The sequence below is a fragment of the Dermacentor andersoni genome, chromosome 10 (genome assembly GCF_023375885.2).
Source record: "Dermacentor andersoni chromosome 10, qqDerAnde1_hic_scaffold, whole genome shotgun sequence".
Taxonomy (NCBI): Eukaryota; Metazoa; Arthropoda; class Arachnida; order Ixodida; family Ixodidae; genus Dermacentor; species Dermacentor andersoni.
Genome location: NC_092823.1, coordinates 114,136,218 through 114,156,805, shown reverse-complemented (window position 1 = coordinate 114,156,805; position 20,588 = coordinate 114,136,218). Strand labels below are relative to the sequence as shown.

Below are 20,588 nucleotides of genomic sequence, written 5' to 3'. Positions count from 1 at the left end.
AAAATATGACTGTACACATTGGAAGCTTTGTTGTCTTGCACTTAGGGTTATGTTTTTAACTAGTTGGCAACTTCACAGTACTTTGCGTCTTGGTTTTTCAGCCTTCTGCCTTTAGATGTCCAGAGTGCATCCCTAGAAACTGCAGAGACGAATGTTGATAACCTCGATGTTGCAAGTCCAATGTCCACCACGATTAAGGTGGGAAAAGCTGGGCGCAGTAAGAGAAAGAAGAGAGCAAAGCCCGTAGGAAGAACTATGCATACTGTGGTAAGGACTTTCCAGCTGCAGCTGCTGTTGTGCGTTCTTTCAACTCTTGCTGTGTCAGTGGACCGTGTGCAGAAAGTGCCACAAGAGCTAGCTACCTCACACATCAGCACTTGCTTGTATTACCTGCTAGGAGTTTATCTAAATGTTTCTTTAACCTTTCAAGGATGGATAACGAGCTCAGTTCATCACGGGGAAAAAGACGAATGACGAGTGCAGCTCGTCAAGCACATTTTTTTTTTTTCATGCTGGCCTGAAGATAATTTGAGCTCCTGTGTTGCTCCATGCTTCTTCCGGATGGTGTGGCTTATTTTGGCTTGTTGTAAATAACATCAGAAAGTGCAAAAAGCTGTTGAAGAGTGAAGTTGGGAGCATGGACACTTGTGTGCAGTAAAGTTTACCTTCGTTACAGTGGAGAAAAAGGCTTTTCTCAGTAAACTTCACCTTTCTGACAGAAATGTTTTGCATATTCTCACTTTATATTTTTTTTCTTGGAAGAATTCATTGTTCTGACAGAAATTTTTTAGGTGGTCTTGCCTTATATGATCATAGGACTCATTAGCTCACAAAAAAAAAAAATAATAAACTTGTCCTTTTGGAAGCTTTCCTGCGTTTCTTTACTGGCCTTAAGAGGTTAATGCTAATCGCAGTTGTAAAGCACTAACAGTAGCAATAAAAGAGTCAAATGAAAATATATTTCCTTTAACCTAGTGCTGTTGCCACAATGGCGTGTCTTACATTTGGTATTGTGAGTTGCATTGTCATAGCGAAAGTTATCCAAAGGGACATCAATGGGCCCAGCCAAGTTAATGGGACGCAAACACGATGTAAACAGAAATTAATGTAGAGCTTGCCAAAGATTAGGGAAACAGGTCCCACGACAAATGTAAACTTCTGCTCTGTCGAGGAACACCGCTTCTGATTTAATGGTTCACTGTGTAGGTTGCAAAGGCTACTGGCCACACACTGAAACATTGTGTTCGAGGCTACATTGCCCATCTTTGCTGTTCAGCTTTTTGCGAGGGCCGTGTCCTGTGAACATTCGTGGCTGACTGTATGTGTCATGCCTGCAAACAATGTGACTGTTACAACAAGCTAGAACGGCACACTAAGCATACCGTACGCACATGCTATGTGTCATGCCTGCAAAGAATGTGACTGTTACAATGAGCTAGAATGAGTAAAATGACAACAAGGTAAAAGCCGGAGCCAACGTTTCGACAAGTGGACTTGACTTCTTCAAGGCAACGTATGCTTTCCTCGTATGCTTCAAGGCAACGTATGCTTTCTTTTTCTGTGGCGAGGAAAGCATACGTCGCCTTGAAGAAAACAAGTCCACTTGTCGAAACATTGGCTCCGGCTTTCACCTTGTTCTAGTTTTACTCATAGTCTTGAATTTCCATCTCCCGCATTCCCCGTGTTTTCCCTGAATGAGCTAGAATGGCACACTAAGCATGCCATACCCACATGCTGCTTAGAGAAGCCAGTGCAGAAGCGAAGTGAAAAGTGCCACTGAAGTATAACGTTAGTAGAACTGTTAGTGGTGGGAGCAGCTTATGCCTGCATCTCCCATGGAATTTCATTCCACAGTGGAACAGAAACTACATCGTGGGTGCAACATGGCGGCACCAAGCCTGCCCACTTAGGCCGAGCAGATAGGAATTCTTAGCATGTTCGCCCCGTTGACTTGAAGTGAATGGTATCGTAGACTTTAATTAATCTTAGTCTGACCTCAGGACCAAAGTTTGGCTGTAATCTCAGCCGTTGTCTTCAGGCTGGTTCTCGATATCTTGGCGTAAAACAGACACCACGTCTCCGGCTTGAATTCAAACATCATATGCTCTTCTTTGTTCGTGGTAGCTCACACAGTGTAACGACTGAAGCATTCATTGACGTATGTGATCGCACAAATGAGTCAAAAATGCTTAATTTTAGTGCTTGTTATAGTGCAAAATAGCAACATAAACACTCTTAATCTCCTTGCTATAGATATAATGTACTAATAAGCCAAAGTCTTACCACTAATTCAGAATGCCTTAAGACAGAGACGTGGAATGCATGAACAATCCTGACACTTTTTGTCTCTCATTGCTCGTGGAAGCTCACCCCTCGAGAATGGTGATACGGACAAAGCATCGCAACAAAGTGTTTTCTTTCTCTCTTTCCAGAATGATTGAAACATTCATTGGCATTCAGAAATGTGATTTTCAGTACATTTTCAATGCTAACATAGTTTCAGTTTATTAGGCTCTGTAATTATGTGTCGGCGTATCAGAAACAGATTTTTTTGTTAATTGTAAAAGCCGCTTTCATTAAATTTAGGTTTTACTGTAACTCAGTATCGAAACAGTAGAACTTGTTCTTTTGTGCAAATTCAATCGACCACTTCTGGCAGGCACTGATAATTCCTTTTTTCTGCTTGCCCCCCTCAGTCCACACAGACAGTGTCCTCATCCGGAAGAGGGTCACTGATCACGTTCCTGTCGACTACGAATGGTGCTGATGCAATGACTCAAGTCAACCACAGACGTCAGGCTGATAAGGTAAGTTGTCCAGTGTTAGAAAGCCTGCCTCTTGCTATTAGCTTCGATGAACAAAACCTAATTGAATACTGTAGATATCATCATCAACAACACCATGCTCCAAAGACCAACTGAAGCAGAATTTCACACCATGCTAAAAGTGCAGATATAATGAGCAGCCTCTCCGCGAAATTTTGTGCTTGAAATACCATTGGATGCATCACAAGAAGCTTTAAAAAAGAAAAAAATTTTCACCAGAACTGAAATGAAAAAAACACCATTATCGGCCCTCTGAAAATGATACAGCGCCTGGAATGTTGTGTGACCTCCGAGATGAGGCAGCATTGGTGACCCGCAGATTTGTGTCATATCTGATAACCACCATTTGCCCTTGCCGTCTGCTTTAAGTGCAATTTAAATGCCAATAAAAAGACAGCAGCACTACAGCTTTGCCAAGATTGATTTCGTGATACAGTAGACTGTCGTTAATTGAACTCTAGTTAATTTGATTTTACAGTTCATTTGATCCTGATCAAGGCTTCCATTCGGTGCCCATGCATATTTCTGTGCGCCCAAAATTTCATTATTTCGATCCTGATAATGGGCCTTCATCAGATAATTCAAACTTGGCCAGTTAACATGCACATGTTCGACCCCTGTGGTGACTTCCATAGACCCCTTTAGTGGCAGCATGTCTCGGCGGAACTTAGGGGACAGTTAATGCGTAGAACACACTCATCTCCCATAGAAAACTTCTATTTGCGGCCTATGCTAGTAAGATTTTTATACACAAACGGTAGCTAACAATGTTCGATTATGGTAATTGCTCAATCCTAACGTGCGTTTTTTTTTCCGTGAAAATTGGGCCGAAGATTGCCTGAGCATTGGGTACGCAACCAAAACCGCATTCATGGCGTTCATATGTTTTACCCCATAACAGTGCTGTATTGCGGCAAAGCTAACCATAAAAACTTGTGCAGCAAAGCTGACTTCAGAAAACTGGCTGCCATAGTGGAACACATATTCGAGCCTTGCCCATTTTTCTTGCTAAAAATTTGGGTGCTTGTTAGATATCTACTTTGTTTACGGGCTTTAATGTCATTTCTACGTTAGCTTTGTACATTGGACACACAGAAAGTGGGCGCGCGTTTGATTCAGGGCCATATTAGAGTCGGGTAAATATTGCCAAATGAACCAGCGGTGTGTTTTAGAGTTTTTCTGAGTCTTCTTTAATTCCACCCACCAATAGCTCCATCATTTTCGTAGGTCCCCATCAGGGTCGATTTAATTGAAGTCGACTGTGTATGCTACTCATTTATAACCAATTACTAAAGTAAAATTTTGTTTAAGTTGTGCTTTGATGCTGCAAAACAGTTCATACTGGAACACAGCCTGATGCATCCACAGGCTTTGACCTCAGCGGCTGCATTCCGGCATGTCTTGCGGAAAAAGAAAGCAGTAAAAATGCTGTGCTGAATCAAAGGTGTGCAGCTAGGAGGGCGAATAGTGTAGATTGGTTTGGGGTTCCCAGCTGCAACACCGCAAAAGAGAAGGGCTAAGAAAATGGAGGGAACACCACACGGCGCTTTTCTTTGTCTTAGTACTTGTCTTTAGCCATGCTGTCACAGCTGTGAGGACATTCCAACTTGCCCAATCCTCCTCCTATTCGTTTGGGTATGCCCACCATTCAAGGGCGCCGCGCATAAAGCCGTTGGGTTCTCGGGTCCACTGCTTTTACTGCAACAGCAGTTAGTGCTTGAAGCTGGCTTTGCTTTGCCCAACTGTCCTTTTTGTTGCACTGACGAGGACCGCAACAGCAATTGTTATCATTAAATTGCTATTGGGTCATTGTCAGACTACCTTGTTGGCCCGGCACTTCACCTTTGCTGTAAAGCAATAGGAAAAGTTAACTCACCACCGCTAGTACATTGCCCACACTGCCAACACTCCAAAGCCCAGCTAACTGGCAGAACACTTAATATTCAGTGGTTTTATTGTTACAGGTGTGACATCTAAATTGTTGGAACACGTAAGATGTTACTTAGAAACATCGACGAAACAGACTGAGAAGGCCAAATAACTGTTCACACGCTCAAAACATAACTGCCCACTACCACTCCTGAGAGTTGAACTAATTTCCGGCAATGTGAATGCATGAACCAGATTTGACATCCACTAGGCTATCGCGCAGTATTTCCACTTAATAATTTGTTGTGCAAGTTTTTGGGTGCCGCAGACTCTTGAGAGTAGCACCGTCTGTGCCTTTATTTCAGAGGATGCAAAGAAGCAGTTACTGTAGTGAATGGGGGTGATTGTTTTGCACATCGCAGAGAACAAGTTCCAAAGAATGTGCACTCAGTGCACGATTCACGAACGTTTTTGCATTCCACCCCCCATTGGAACACAGTTGCTGCAGCCGGGGGTGAACCAGCGAGCGCGTGCTCAGCTGCGGGACAGTTGTTCTTGAGAACGATGTCCACTTTAAAAATCTTGCTGCTGTTGCAGTGCTGTATGACTAGTCATAATTACAACAATATCACATTATTCAAAGCTTTTTGTGCTTACCAAAGCAGTGTGTGCATCTTACACAGAAATATTTGCAGTTCAGCGGCACCAGACTCTGGCAAGTACGACGTGCATCATGGGAAATGTGCACAGGACTGCTCGGTGTAGCCATGTGTACGGCTCTTTGATTTCTTCATATCAACCTGGAGAGTCGAAAGAGCACTGCGAACGTGACAAATCTTTGGTGCTAAATGTATCGCATGATGATAACAGACACATGATGCAGCTGATCACAGGTGTCAAAACATTTTTCAACTGTGGTCATGTAGCCGCTACTGAGTATGGCTTTGTGCATTTTACGAGCTCCAGTGCTTTTAGGTGGCATATTTCACATTATTGAGGGCTTCTCAGCTTTTAATGAAGTACTGGTTTTAATGAAGTTCACTTCCTTATAACAGAGGTTTAATGTGAATGAGTAAACATTTTACAAGCTCCAGCACTCTCAGAAGGCATGTCCCGCGGCACTGTGGCTCTCCGAAAGCTTCAAAATGCCAGTTATAACCAAGTTCACTTCACTTCTGTATGACTTTGTTATGACGAGGGCTTAGGGCAGACGAGTTTGGTGCCAGAGGAATTGCTGAAGCCCGCTGATATTTTTGAAACCCCTGTACTTGGTTCGTTTCGGCAATGCGAAGGCACTATCCTCCTTTCTATTGTAGGGTTCTGGAACAGCAACACAACAGTTCCAGAAACTGTCACCTGATCTGAACACAGAAGGGGACTGCAAAGGCCTGTTCCCACCAGAGTTCTCACGGCACTTTCGTAAAGTGGACGACAATGACTTCAATGCGGCTTGCATTGAAGACGATACTGTTCGTTGGCCGCGGGCTCCTCCTACACCGCAACCGAAACTGGTCGACTCTGCGAGCTCCTCGGCACCTACAGAGTCATCCGGCTTCAGTCTTTCAAAAGTCAAGCAAGAAGTCGTTCAAGGCAGTGACACTGAAGAAATTGTGTTTGATCCCCTTGTTGTGCCAAAGCAAGAACCTTGTTCGCCACAAGGGGGAGACTGTGATGACTTTGTTATGGAGTGTGACGAAGACGTCGAACACAGTGGTAAACAAAATTTTCAGCTTCCTCCGCATGACGTCATTAATGCCATGAGCCAGTGGGACGATGTCAATGTAAAGCGTGAACCCTCCTCACTGTAGTGCAATGTGGACCAAATGATGATTTTTAGAGGATGTCACAGCCAACATGAAGTAAGCTTTAAAAAAAAAGACTTGTGTGGATGGAATCAATGGTACAATGTTATCAACCTGCTGGAGAATCCTTCGGTATTCTTTTTGTTCTTATTTATGGAGTGACTAGTACTGGTTTATAACGTTTTAATTCTTTAGTTTATGGCCTAAACTTCAGTTTGTATTGGAGAGCATACTTGAAAAATGTTACTTTTCAATTGTTCGCGATTCATTGCCCGACTTGAGTGCCTCTTCTTTTCCACACCTAAAATAAAGACATTACACGGTGGGTTGTGGTGACATAAAAAAATTCAGGCGCTTTCTTTTAAGCATGGAAAAATGACCTACCAAAAGAGTAATTCATCGTATGCCCCTGAATAGAGTAGAACCCCATAATTATGTGGTAAACGTGGAAAACGAAAAACGTAACCGTGAGGAAGATTGCAAATCGCCACAGCAAGAACATCAGGAACAGTGGCTGCCAGTGCAGTTATATCTCTCATTGCTTCTACTGTAACCAGAAACGGCACATGCGCACTTGTATAATTAGGGGACACATACAGTGATCTGTGACAGTGGCCCCTACTGCAGTATTTTGTGTGTGCTTCACTGCGTAACACAGTTCTCCTGCACTGAAGCTGACTAAAGAGACCAGCAATTCAGAAATGCAAATAAGACTTACAGGCCCCAAAGTAAATGTAGCCCTGTACTCGGAAGAATTGGCCAAGTGTGCGTGATTCCCGGCAGGTTTTAATTTATGCACATTTTTTTCAGTTGCTTCGCCAACTGCTATGTGCACGCTTTTTCCCAGTGTTTGTGCAGCTCCTGCTTGTGCAACTTTGTCCGTTTATGCGTTTATGGCAAACTTCGGTCACTTGTTGCAATAAATTCGTAGCTTGTGGCAACGAACGGGTTGTTTGTTGCAACATGCGAGAGCCAATTTCTCTCTGCACCGTTATATTTACGTGCCGGCCACTTCCAAATCCACTTAAGGTGGGGGAACATTACAGAATGATGCTGTATCAAATGGGAACATAATACACAGGAGTCAGCAGAATTTAGGTCGGCACCATGATAACTCACTGCAACAGCGAGGAACGTATCAACAGGGTTTTACTGTATGAAGTTTTTGAATGCACTCTGCAAACCTTGTATGGAGCCTTGTGGTCCTAATGTTAATAACTAGTTTGTAATTTAGAATAAAAACAGGAACAGCGCAACACAGGACGAGCGATTAAACACGACAGAGCGCTGACTACCAACCAAATGCTTTATTTGCAGAAGCAGCATATAAATACATCAACAAATACAGTTTGTAATTTGTTCTTCAAGCTTACCTTGAAATAAAGTGGGAGCAGAAGTGATATTTAGGAAGCACCTATAGAATACAGCCTACAAAAGTAGACAAAGGACAGTTTCATATGTGATGTGTGCCATCTGTATAATAAAATAATTTCTGAAGATGTTTACTCTTTTTGTCTGCGATTGCCACTACACCTGCAGAAGGCTGGGATCTCGAAATCCATTTCGAAATAAGCACTTTTCCAACGTCATCTACAATTTATGCTTGGATGTAATGCTGATTGAGGACAACATAACCAAACTTCACAGTAAACAAACACCCATAAGACCTCCTGCAGAAACCAAAATCTGAATATTAAGATATACCAGAGTCCTTCCATTTTTTTTCTGGTCACGAAACTGCCACCTCAGTTTCATATAGAGCCAGCGTCCGCCGCTAGAGGCGCAACCGTCCATGAGGGCATGCGAACGCCGCTACCGCTGTGGTTGTGTGTGGGGCAGCCTCGGTATTCTAGCTTTCTCAACTTCCTCAACTGTCGCTTTAGTTTCACGTAACTATTTTTAACATTGAATATGTATAAATTACTGCCTGAGCGCGTCTTCTGCCATGATGTGAGCGCCCGGGACGAAAAAAAGAAAGCCGCTCATAACATGGACCTTGCGGCGGTCTCAGACACAAATAAAAAAAAAAAAATCTGGGATTTTAAGAGCCAGAACCGCGATACGATTATGAAGCACGCCGTAGTGGGGGACTCAGGATTAATTTTCACCACCTGGGATTCTTTAAAATGCACCTAAATTTAAGTAAACGGGTGTTTTGCATTTCGCCCCCGTCGAAATGCGTCCGCTGTACACGGTCGGGCGGTCTCGGTCCAGATTTCTTCATCATCGCCGTTCGCATCAACGCTTCGGTGGGCTCCGCTTTTAATATTTCCCTAAAATTAAACACCGCGCATTCGCAACAAAGCGCTAGTAGTCCCACTTATCACCAGATGCAAACATATGGGCTGTTGCACCCCCGCTTACCCGTAAGTAAGCGCCAACTCTCCGTTGCGCATAGCGCCAGATTGTTCGCCGAGCACAGCTGTTCACTTTCTGTTAAACTGTGGCAGAGAAGGACTCTGACTGTGGGCAGTATATTATAATGAGATCAAAAGAATGAAATTGTTATTGCAAAGGGCTGCTACCGTAGAATACTTAATGACAAAGAAAAGGAAATTGAGCTGCCCTGTGCGCTTAAGATTTCTCTGCAAAGCGATGCCATTTCTGAATGAGATTTAGGTAGGATTAATGCAAGGCAAACTTCGCTACTAAATGTCTTCGGTGCGGCTTTTAGCAACGGATTAAGGCGAACGTAAAGTGTTAGGACCTTGAAACTAGCTGTGTTAGGACCTTGCACAGTTGAAACTAGCTGTATTGTAATTAGGCAATTGCCTTAGCAAGCAGTCGTTTAGGAGCGTCAGTAAGCCGAGCACTTAATCACGCTGCTCGTGGTTCCGACGCAGAAACTACGAGACTAGGTATTTTGGTTCTTAATGCGCAACTATTTACAATATGTTAAAATGCTGCAATCACCGGTCCTGATATTCTTATCATGGTCGAAAAATGAAAAAAACTTTATAATTCGATTAAGAAAAGAAATAAAACGTGTTGGTGCAAAAACAACATACAAGCATGATCATTTATTTATCATGTAAAATAAGCGGAGCGAAATACAGACATCACAGAGGCGTCCGGCCACGAATGGTCCACCATTCACAATGCAAATTTGTTAAAAGCACGACACTGATATAAGCATGAAGAAATAACATCAAGCGTGAGAGATGCATTGGGGGGCAGGGAACAAACACCACCAAACGAATGGCATTAAATACAGAATGCATAATCGATTGTTTCTGTAAACAAGAAAGTGTAAAGCATAAGCATTTCATAACACATGGCAAAACAACTCTCAAACGAACACAAGTCGACTCGCAGTTATGCTTCAGAACACAAGTAGCCACATCACAAATACAGCATGTTTTTAATGGTTTGTTAGAGATACCACCATTCTACTTCTTCAGCTGTTACTTGCAACACGTGTTCGGCATCGTTGTCCCACCCCGCCACATCAACTAAACAGCCCAGCACTCGAAAAATAACGCGGCACATGCACAGAACACACCCGATCACTCGGCTCGCCTAGCACTGCGCACGCGTTTCGGTACGCGAACGATGCCCTCTGTGGCACAGTGGCGCCACGTTGCGGCACCTTTGGGCAGCATATGAACCTCTCCCATAGCGTGACGGCGGAGTTTCGTGACCATAAAAACATGGAAGGACTCTGGATATACTGAAGCTTGTACATTGTTCTACTTGCATCTACATTTCATGTCACGCATGCCAACAAATGCTGTCATAGCACTTTGTTTCACGTTGATGTAAATGTGCATTGTTATTAAATGCTATAAGTTATAGCATTTCAAAATTGTAAAGCAATAGAAAAGTGTGTCGTTCAGAAGGCTGGATGAGATGCCCATGCTGCTGTTGTAAGAAATGGGTGTGTGAACCTAAAGCCATTGAACACAAAAAGGTCTTTTTTGGACAATGACTGTAAAAGACACACATAAAGAAGGACTGTCATATCACAAAACGTGCAGGACAGCTCTCACCTCCTAAAAGTTAGTTTGGATGTCAGGCTATGTTTGCTGAAGGTCCCAGTGCGACATGTTAAGCTGTCGTTTCTCCGCTACTAAAATCCACGAGCAGGTTCTCATCGTCCAAACTGAGCAGTACAGATAGTTAACGAATGTCTGGTTCTGGAACTGGCAATCGCTTACATGCACAGTTGTTGCGATGACTGCAGCACATGGCATTGTAGTGCTGAATTGGTTGTCGTGGCACTCTTTGTTGGGGTCATTGGCCTGAGCTGCAAGATGCTGCTGTGCACCATTAAATCTTCCTTACAGGCCTCAGCACACTTGACCGATGTGAGCATAGAGGCCACAGCAACCAAAGTCGCTGACACCAACAACGAGTCAGTGGCCACATTCCCCTACCAATGCAGTCTTCCTCTTTTCCGCAAAGTTGCGCACTCGCATCTGTCTATCTCGCACTTTCATCACGGCTTCATCACACTTCCTTTGTGCCGTGGAACTCTAAACGCACATTTATTCGTATTCTGTGGCCTGCTAGGATATTCGTCTTCCTGTGCCCTCTGGTTATTAGACACATTAATTGAATTACTATGAATGGACCCCTTTCCTAGTTTGCAAGCACTCTTCTGTGCATTACACGTTCACCCAACTGTGCACGGTGTGTGCTCGTTGCAAAAATGACTAGACTTTCATTAGCTTGCCAAACTGCGGCACAGGAAAGCTAGCTTTACAATTTAAAACAGGAGCTTCTGTGTGTTATATTCTGTTGGCATTGCTGATGCTCTTAAAGAGATACTAAAGAGTAACATTAAATCGCTTAAAATTCAAAGATTAACCTTCGGCAGATATCTACCTGATTGGGGATAACCAAATAAAGGGGAAGAAAATTCCAACCAAAATCAGTTCAGACTAATAAAGTTTTGTTTCGAAACTCTATTTGCAAAAAAATTCGCGATAACAGGCTGGTTATTAGAAGAGAAATTGAAGGCCAAAGTTCAACTGTATAAATTTCGTGCCGAAACCACAGGGTCGGTACATCTGAGTAGCGTTGCAAATTTCGGACTATTTCTTTCATACGTAATGCCACTGTTGTGCCTCGGCAAAAGTATTTTGAAGCGGCTTAGTCTTTGGGCCCTCAAGAATACAGTGTAGTCAACTTTCACCAATAACTGAAATGAACTAGGCCTGAGCAGACGGCATAAAAATCTATGACGTCGTGAGGAGCCTGTGCAGGAACTTTAATGCAGTGTCACCACCTGTCCTTAGTTTTGTTTTGTCTTTTTTTTTAACTTATAAATCCTCTTTAAGCTCAGTGTCCCTTTAAGTCTCATTTGAACAGGGTCCCTGATCTTACGGTATTAGACTCCTAATTGTCCTTACTAGTGGATCACTTTCAATATGTGCCGAAAGCTCTATGAATGAGTGGTGAACAGCAAGGTGACTGATGCTCCAAAGGGAGATGTTCCACTTGTGCACAGCACTCGCTTGCGTGAACTCGCAGCAGCGTCTGTAGTGGTTAATGAAGGCTACCGAACTGTCCACAAGGAGCTTATTGTATCCTGTGCAGTGCTGTTCGACACTGTGAACACCTGCCTCACAGACCGACCTGGAGCGAGCAATATGCTTCGTGAAGTCCTGCTGATGCAAGTCCACAGAGTGGTAGGTGAACAGTCTCGTCTGGAGGGGCAGGTCCTCCAGGCTCGAATATTGCAAGTTGAGAGGGTATTCGGAGCAGTAGTACCTGCTCCTGACGTCTAAGCTTGCAACGGAACCATTGCCTTCGTGTTCCACCTCCTGGACCAAGGCTGGGATGCTGGAATGTCGTAGCGGAACCATGAGCTCGTCAATGTCTACGTGGATGTAGTACTCCATTCTGGACATGGACCGGAAAATGCAGTCATATAGACCTGGCATCTGGCCATGTGCATGGACGTCGCCTGTGTCGGCAATAAGCTTGAACGGGACGAGGGTCACATCAACTCCTGCGGACTGCAGCCACGCCAGGAGAAGCTTGGCATCCGATGACATCTGCAGGTCGTAGAAGTAGAATGTACTCACTCCCACGAGTCTGTAGTGTGAGATGAACTCTACAATCTTCCAGAGGCTAATGGAGGATCCGTAGGATGGCCTGACGCACACGGCACAACACTTCCCTTCGGCCCTCTCTGGCGGGCGATGCAGCTGGAGCCATCGCAAAGAACTCATGAGAGAACCTCGAATGGCGACTGCCACTCGGATGTCTTCATCGACGGGAATCGTTCTGTTCAGCGGCGGGCACAGGATCAGGGCATTCTTGAAGCTCGGATTAAGCCAGGTCCAGACTAGTTGGATACGGGCTTCACGCCTGATTGTACTGTTGGATGTCCGAATAATGCACACCAGAGGTGGGTGTTGAATGGGAGTGCTGTTTAATTTTGGCTTGTGGCTTCGCACGAGGCTCGTGATGTGGATTGCGCTTTCTTTCGTGGTGACGAGGAATGCAGAGAAGATGTGGATGTCGTCTGTTACAGCGTGCCATGACTCCTGCTCTGTCCTAGGAGGCCCTTGAGCAGAAAAGCGCAGGGCCTGCGCAAGTTTTTCATCCCAAAGGCGGAAGTGGTGCTCCGATTGAAGTTCATTCTTGCTTGGACAGGTTGTCCCTGCGAGCAATAAGGCAACTTCCAGTGAGTAAGTGAGCTAATATTTTCAGATATGTGTGTCATGTCTTGTTATACATAGCCGAAACATAGTAGAGCTTGCCCATTGTCGCGGTTGCTATAACCTAGATCTGCATTGGAGTTTTGTGAAGAAATTCTTCTGCAGCATTTGGGGCTTTTGTGTCGCATTCGGTAAACCATGTGTTTTTCTTATTGGAATGGCCAACAGCCCTACCTGTAGCTGTGTTTATCCTCGTTACAATAGAGAGAGACAAGTGCTGTGTTACTGCCCTAAATAGACTTTACACAGAATACAGACTCACGAGAACATATCTGGACATCAGTCACAATCGTACTGACGTCTGTGCCAAAGGCAGCAGTGCGCTATGGTAATTTTCTTCTGGCGTGTCTGTGTTTTTTTTTTACGCATCTATTGCCCTTCTTTTTGCTTGCTGGATAGATATATGTTGCGTATAGTGCGAGCAAATACGTTTCCGTATCTAGCGACAAAATAGCTAAAATGGCAACACTGCTGGTGTTTTATTCTCGATCTATCGCTGTTGGGGACGTCACTTCCGGGCGTGCTCATTGGCCACGCCACCGTAACTGGTTGTGACGAAGCGAATCGAACACCGCCCATCAGCGTTCACTCACGTTCAACTGGCCCACGGACTGGGCACTACGGTAACGCACAAGTATCCGCTAAAGTGATCGATTGATAATACACGGGCCCGGAATAAGCCCTCCACGTACAATTCAGGTCCGGGGCCGAGTTGGTGGCGGGTGAAGCCTTCTGAGCAAGTGATTCAGTCATCCAAACCGCGCTCGACTCCGTCGCCGTCAGCCACGTGGCACAGATGTTTCTGCATCTTAGGAACAGCAGAACACCAGTGCAGCAGAGGAGTAGTATCGTGAAGACCAGCAGCCTCGACGATCTCCGCACCGCCATCGGCAGTCGTCGTACTGCGTTGCGGAGGAATAGACATCTGAACATCGCCTCACGATGGCTCCGTATCGTCGCGCATGTGCGAGTTGAAATAAGGTGAGAAAGGAAGACAATTCTTTTACCGAATGTGTCGTAATGAAGCTTTTCTACTTCTGCAACTACTGCTCCTGAACTCGGGCGATCGACTCATTGTCGTGCCGGCTGTAAGCCGCCTCCGTTGCGCGCGCTTTTCTGTTTGCGCGCTTCCCAACGGCCGAAGTGCGCGAAGTTCATCAGCGCCAGCTAGTTTCAATCATGCAGGAAAAATCGGAGGGAGCATGGCGTCAGGCAGTTCGGCTTCGCCAAACATTCCCTAACCTATCTCTATGCACTTTCTCGCCTAATGCGCACATGACGCGCTGGATCATGGGAACAGCACGGCGCACATTGTTTCCAGACTAGCTACACATCACGTTATATTGTTCATGATAGGTTTTAGTTTTGAATTGAATTCTGGGGTTTTACGTGCCCAAACCACGGTCTTATTATGAGGCACACCGTAGCGGGGGACCCGGGCTAAATTTTGATCACCTGGGGATGTTTAATTAACGGCTCCCAATATTCGCACGGGACAAGGGCGTTTTTGCATTTCGGCCCCATCGAAATGCGGCCGCAATTTGATCCTTCGACCTCGTGCTTGGCAGTGCAACACCATATAGCCCCTATATAAGGCACCGCGGCGGGTAGGAGCACCGCTGGGCGCCGTAGTAGGGCCACCGCTTTCTGTCAATCGATCGTAACCCGGCCCGTGCCGTCCGCTTACTGCTCATCGCATTTGAGGCTTCTGCTTCTGTGCCTCGTAACCTAGAAACATTGTCGCCGTCATGTACCACTCCAAAACGCTGCAGCCGTTCTATCACGCGCAGCCATAAACACTCCGAGGACAGGCAAGAACGATCGATTCGTAAGCTTGTGAGGTTTCGCCTCGACCGCGCTTAGAAACACAACGGCTTGCGCCCCTAAACTTTCCTCACGTGTCTTGAATGTTTGAGCGCGTAATGAACACAAGAACGAATTATACAGTACCGCGTGAGCCCCTCCGTTTATTCAGGCGCATCCCAGTCCGAAACAACACGACTGATCACAACGAGCGCACGTGCGGTTATCGATTTGAAAAAACGTTACTACGGAAACACTTGCACCGGACGGTTCGACCGGCGGAGCTGGCATAGATAACGACGAGCCCAGCGCAGCCGCGTGAGGTGCAATGGCAACGACCGCTTGCCATCACGTGACCGGTCACGTTATGCCTGAGTGCATTTCCCACGAACCGGTGTCACGTGGCCCTCCTTATTTTCACAGCGAGGCTGTTAGCCTCTCGGTGGTCGGCATTTTTCGTGTCCGCATCCGTGAGCAAACATGTGAGCCGATCCGGGCGGCAGTGCAGGCCAGGAACAGTGACTCGTACCCCGTAAGGCAGGGGCTTCACGCACTCAGCAAAGTGAAGCGAACAGTGCGTACATTCTTAGGAATGACGCATACAACATACAGAACAGCGTGTGTTTCAATAAAGAAGCACAAAACAGGCATCCGAGCCTCATGATTTATGATAAGGCGCTCCTGATAACAATGCAGAGCACGCAGCGCTCCCCGCATGCGTTTCCCAGTAAATATTACTGTTGCGCAAGCTGGCCGCGCTGACGGCAGCTTGCGACGTGGGGAGTGACTTCCCTAGCCTTTCATAAAGAACCAGCCTAGCAACTGATTTCAATGTTGTTACAGCTCAGCTATGGGTGGCGGCGTGATGTCAAAATTACCATTACTACCGCTACTCTAAAGCGATAAAGCATTGCATAGCCCCCCGCCTCCCCTCAGCACTTGCGTACAGCCACCACTATAGTGGCGGTTGTCAACAGCTTTACTGGACAACCAATTTCTCAGGGCTGGGATGGCGAGTCAATTTTTCGTTCCATGCACCTAATGGGCCTTTTTTTTTTTCTAAATATAAGTCGGCTGCGAGCATTCGCAGCTACGCCTCGCTCCTAGCTGTAGCCGTGGCGCGCGAGATCGCGCTCGATATTGAGTCGCGATAAAGCCCCTTAAACTTCGTAAAGTAGCGACGCTCTCCTCCTCCGCCTTCACTCCTCCTCGTTTCTCCTTTCTTTCACGCTTCCTCCTCGACCGTGGCGCCGCCCACACTGCTCGAGCGTAGCAACGGCGCCAACATGCGCTCCTCGCCACTCCGTAGACGCTTCTCGAGCAAAAATGGCGCTGAAGCACGGCGTGAGGGCCCATGTGATGCTATTAGGCCAATAGCGACGCGGCCTCGGCCAGAGCACGCGAGGAGGAAGCGGCATTCTTCAAAGCGCGGCACTACTTTACGAAGTTTAAGGGGCTTTAAGCCGCGATCATCAGTTCCCCTTGCGCCCGGTAGTGAACTGCGCACTTGCTGCCACAGCACAACGCCGCCCCCCGCCCTTCCTCCAATCCCCCGACGGCTTCTCGCGCGATGGAAAATGTCGCGTTTGCTCTCCGCTTTCTTCATTCGCGCGCGCCTGATTGAGCCACGATCGTCGGCTTGCCTCGCGTGCTTTCGCTCGCACATACGGCATACGACGCGCTGCGACGGTGTTATCGCCTTTAGACTTTGTAGGGAACATCGCGGCGACGGCGACGGCAGAAATGCGCTTGGAGTGTCCATAAAATTGCTATCGCGTTAAAAGATTGCGATATATATGCTCACAATGATTATGCATCTGCGCAGAAACTTACTGCATTTAAGTGTTTAAAAAACATGATTGGTTGAAAATTATTGACAGACACAATATGTAATAAATACGTGATGTTCAAAATATACACTCCAGCGACGGTTTTCTCCGAGTTACAACAGATCTCAAAGGCAAGTAGTATGTACGCCGAAAGTGATTGCGCTCAAGTCGGAGACACACCAATGCAGCCATGTCTTAGATATCGCCTATAACAACGTCACCATGCTGGGGACATTCGCTAGACCTGTCCTTGTAGGCCTAGCGTGCTGCTGCAAGTGACATTCGTGATGGAGAAAATCACCCACTCATTCAGCGTCGAAGACGGCCTCCATGCGGCGCCGCAGCGGAGGTTATAGTCCTTGTCCGTGCATATATAGGCTTCGTTGACGTTGACGATGCTTGTAAAGAGGAACGTTTCCCTGGTGGTATCTAAGGTTGTTATTTTAGCGCAAAACGGAACGGATACAGCAACTGCTGAAGCTCATCTGTGCCACGCATGAGCTAAGACTGGCAATCCGTCGCTGCCAAACAGCGGTACGTGAGTAATACGCAAAGCTCGAGCAGCTGGTTTGTATCCGTGTCAGTTGGCTACCGCTCTTTTTCTGCTCTTTTTTTATTTTTCTCTACTTCCGCCTTTTTTCCTCCTTCGCATTGTGTGGTAGACCTTGTGCCTTTGTGTTCTCATTCTGTGTTTCTCTCCCTCTATCCGTCTCACACACGCACATACGCACGCGTGGACACGCGCACACAATCACACATAAAACTGTTCGTCTTACTCTAAGAGTTTGCATCTAATATAGGAACATTGCGCGGAGCTTCACCTTAGGTTGGGCAGCCATTCAAAAGCCGCACAGTGGACAATAGGCCATCCATCACGTAAACACTCTAAACAGTCTAGTAGGACCAGCTTTGAAATGAACAATGGACATGTCGCGTATTTTAAAGCGAAGCTTTGTTTGCCTGCTGTCCTGGGTTTAGCGGGGCTATCGGTACCTCGGCGGATGTATCTTTGTGAATGCATGAATATGCGAACGTTACATGCGCGTCGCGTGGAAGTGCGAGGAAACGGTATTGTATGTAACTCCTGTATGCTGACCGGCAAGTGGTGTCTCTGGGCACCTCCGTTTTGCGTAACCGAAAATGAGCGAATCCCCCCCTGCACAAAATATTAATACGCCATATCTGCACGCAAGTGTCTCTGAAGCAATCAGACATTGTAACGAATTAGCACATTATAATAGATTCTTTAGTGCGGTTGATTTTTCTTTGAGTTGGCCATTCGGTATGTTCCACTGTGTGTGTGCCGATTCTTGGCCAAGCTTGCAAAATGTTATGCACCATTGCACATAATCCTAAATGTATCTAAACACGTGTCACATACTTCTCTGTGCACGCACCTGTCATCGCCATTCTTGCATCGACAAACATCATGCTAAGCATCAGCATCATCGACAAGCATCAGCATCATGATAAGTGGCCTTTGTCCTTGTGACAACGCTGCTTCGATGTCTGACACTGCGCCTTCGCCTGATTTGGTGTTTGAATTTCGGCGTAGCTAACGAACGGTGTAGTCTGCAGATATAAAAAGGTTCCATGAGGTTAAAGTTTACCATTTTGGTGGATAAGCATATGCATGTGGTATGGGTTTAAAACGCTCCACACGATGAACGTAAGCCCAGTTGCACGGATCGCCGTTAGTTGTAAGAAGTTGACTGCAGGCTTAAGCTTCACTTCACATAAATTCCGACATATGTTTAGGATCGGCGTCATTTTGTTTCATATGTAGGGCATGAGACATCCGACATTTTTAAGTTCTAAAGTTGTCCAACTGAGGCATTGCAGATTGTACCACAGCATGACGATATAGGAAACAAAATTCTACTCCGGACCATGCATTCAGATTTTGTATTTTGTTACGTTTCCTATGCGCTGTTGGTTTTCGATAAATCAATTCTGTATATGCGTCTGCGCCGTTTTTGGCAATGCCATCAGTTGATAAGCAGCGCAAGCATTCATTCTTTGCTCTTCGCCTTGCTACTCCTAAAACCACGTTATCCTACTAAATTCCTGACTCCTTGTACATAACATGTACTTCTCGTAGATATAAAAGTGCTGATCAAAAAAATTTACTACTTGGGCTCGTTGGCAATATAATAGAGAAATATTGATAGTGTATAAATGGACCAATAGAAGCGAGGCACGCAAGCATAGCACCATCTCCTAACAAAAAAAAAATATCAATTATAGGCGAAAGGCTCTGTCATCCATTCCGAGATACCATAGCTCTTTATGCGGTAGCGCAACTAATGCCACGCTCACGCAATGCATTAACCAAGCGCCGTATCTGTAATGTAATGCCTCATGGGGGTCTTTAAAGGAAAATAAATTATATCTCCCTTCTTCTTCAGCATTCGTCGCTTAATTTTGTTGGTTATCGCCCAAGCTTTCCGCGTTGGTTATTCTGGTTACCTATTGCACCTCATTGCGTCTACAAGCGAAGCTGACCGTAAAAGAAGTTAAGCATTGAAAACGGAAGATAACAAAAAAGTGGGAAAAACGGACGTTCGCATCTGATTGCAGTGCTGCTCAAAGTATACGGACAGCTTATGAGAACGTGTCCTACGTTCACGCATGGATGGCCGCACACACACGGCATATCTGAACGACGAACGATGCAAGACGATACCTGTTATGTCACTTCCGACTTGAGCGCCACGAGGTTGGAAACCGCAAATTGGGGACAACTTTATGCAAAAAATTTCTTGGAAATGGCATCATGTCGGAAAGCTTCATTTATACAGTTGCGTGGCTGCTTTGTTCAAATTTCAGCATCAATGTGACAGGAGTGCAGTCACGTGTATCTCTATAGTCAATTTGTCCAGTTTCAGTGTTTCCTGCAATATTGACACATCCAGGAATACATTGCAGCTTCGCTACCCTGACGATACAGATGTAGCTATCTTCAGTGCAACCTGATAAATCGGCAGTGTATTAGGATCACTCGGGGCAGGACATGAAGATGCTCGCCTACGATTATCGCTCACACTGAGGTCCCATTCAAAATAAACGTGGGAACGACCATGAAATCATGCTTCGCTTTTCATAACCTTGTTGAAATTTGATTACATTCTGGGGATATTAGCTAAGTGAATAAGCTCTCGATTTCGCTCAGTTTCGCAATTGCGACATGTTCCGTGATGATATTAACTTCAGATATGATTAGTGGATCGACGTTATTTAAGTTATTCACCACTTATTTTTCCACGATATCGAATGTTTCCCGTCTAATAATGCGTTTCCGGAGAAACTGTACTTTTTCTTTTTTTGGTTACAGCACTGAATTTATTAATTACTGCGCTGAAACACCGGGTTTCCCCTCTTGGTTGTGAATAATTCTCGGCTTGTTGACGCTAATTCGCCCCATTTACTTCGCACCCCTTATGAAAATGACTGTTGAAAAGTTGTTGGCATATTGTTGACGAATTGTTGACTCAATAGCCTTTCAACAATACCTCAACAATTATTGAAACCACAGGCAATAATTCAACAGTAAAGTTGTTGGGCAATTCACAACAAAAAAGTCGTTGACTAAATTCTGTTGGTATATTGTTGAATAGTATTGAGTATTATTGAGCCATTGTTGAGCAGTTTTCAACAATAAAGTCATTGACTAAATTCTCTTGATATATTGTTGAATAGTATTGAGTATTATTGAGTAATTGTTGAGTAGTTTCCAACAATAAAGTCGTTGACTAAATTCTGTTGATATATCGTTGAATAGTATTGAGT

The 20,588-nt window shown here is 45.3% G+C and overlaps 2 protein-coding genes and 1 long non-coding RNA gene across 10 annotated transcripts in view; 2 read left to right on the top strand and 1 right to left on the bottom strand.

The window, feature by feature from the left end:
• Positions 1–8,001, top strand: part of LOC126544744 (uncharacterized) — a 28,020-nt gene extending 20,019 nt beyond the window's left edge. For all 7 annotated transcript variants that reach the window (XM_055077825.2, XM_055077828.2, XM_072285007.1 and 4 more), the window contains 3 exons: positions 102–267; positions 2,697–2,807; positions 6,011–8,001. In XM_055077825.2, the coding sequence (XP_054933800.1) occupies positions 102–267; positions 2,697–2,807; positions 6,011–6,502 (769 nt within the window). In that variant the 3' untranslated portion in view covers positions 6,503–8,001. The remainder of the gene's footprint in view (positions 1–101; positions 268–2,696; positions 2,808–6,010) is intronic.
• LOC126544742 (uncharacterized) lies at positions 7,785–14,454 on the bottom strand. 2 transcript variants are annotated; one of them, XM_055077829.2, is made up of 3 exons: positions 14,175–14,454; positions 13,860–14,069; positions 7,785–13,109 (listed from the first exon to the last, which is right to left on the bottom strand). In XM_055077829.2, exons 2-3 carry the CDS (start codon positions 14,053–14,055, stop codon positions 11,821–11,823), a joined length of 1,485 nt encoding a protein of 494 aa, XP_054933804.1. In that variant the 5' UTR covers positions 14,056–14,069; positions 14,175–14,454; the 3' UTR covers positions 7,785–11,820. The 2 variants fall into 2 exon arrangements, with proteins under 2 accessions (XP_054933804.1, XP_050048160.1); XM_050192203.3 differs by lacking the exon at positions 14,175–14,454 and having other exon boundaries at positions 13,860–14,100.
• LOC126544743 (uncharacterized) overlaps positions 14,060–20,588 on the top strand; it is a 29,024-nt gene continuing 22,495 nt past the window's right edge. The window contains exon 1 of the long non-coding RNA XR_007602217.2: positions 14,060–14,148. This is a non-coding gene — a long non-coding RNA (uncharacterized lncRNA). The remainder of the gene's footprint in view (positions 14,149–20,588) is intronic.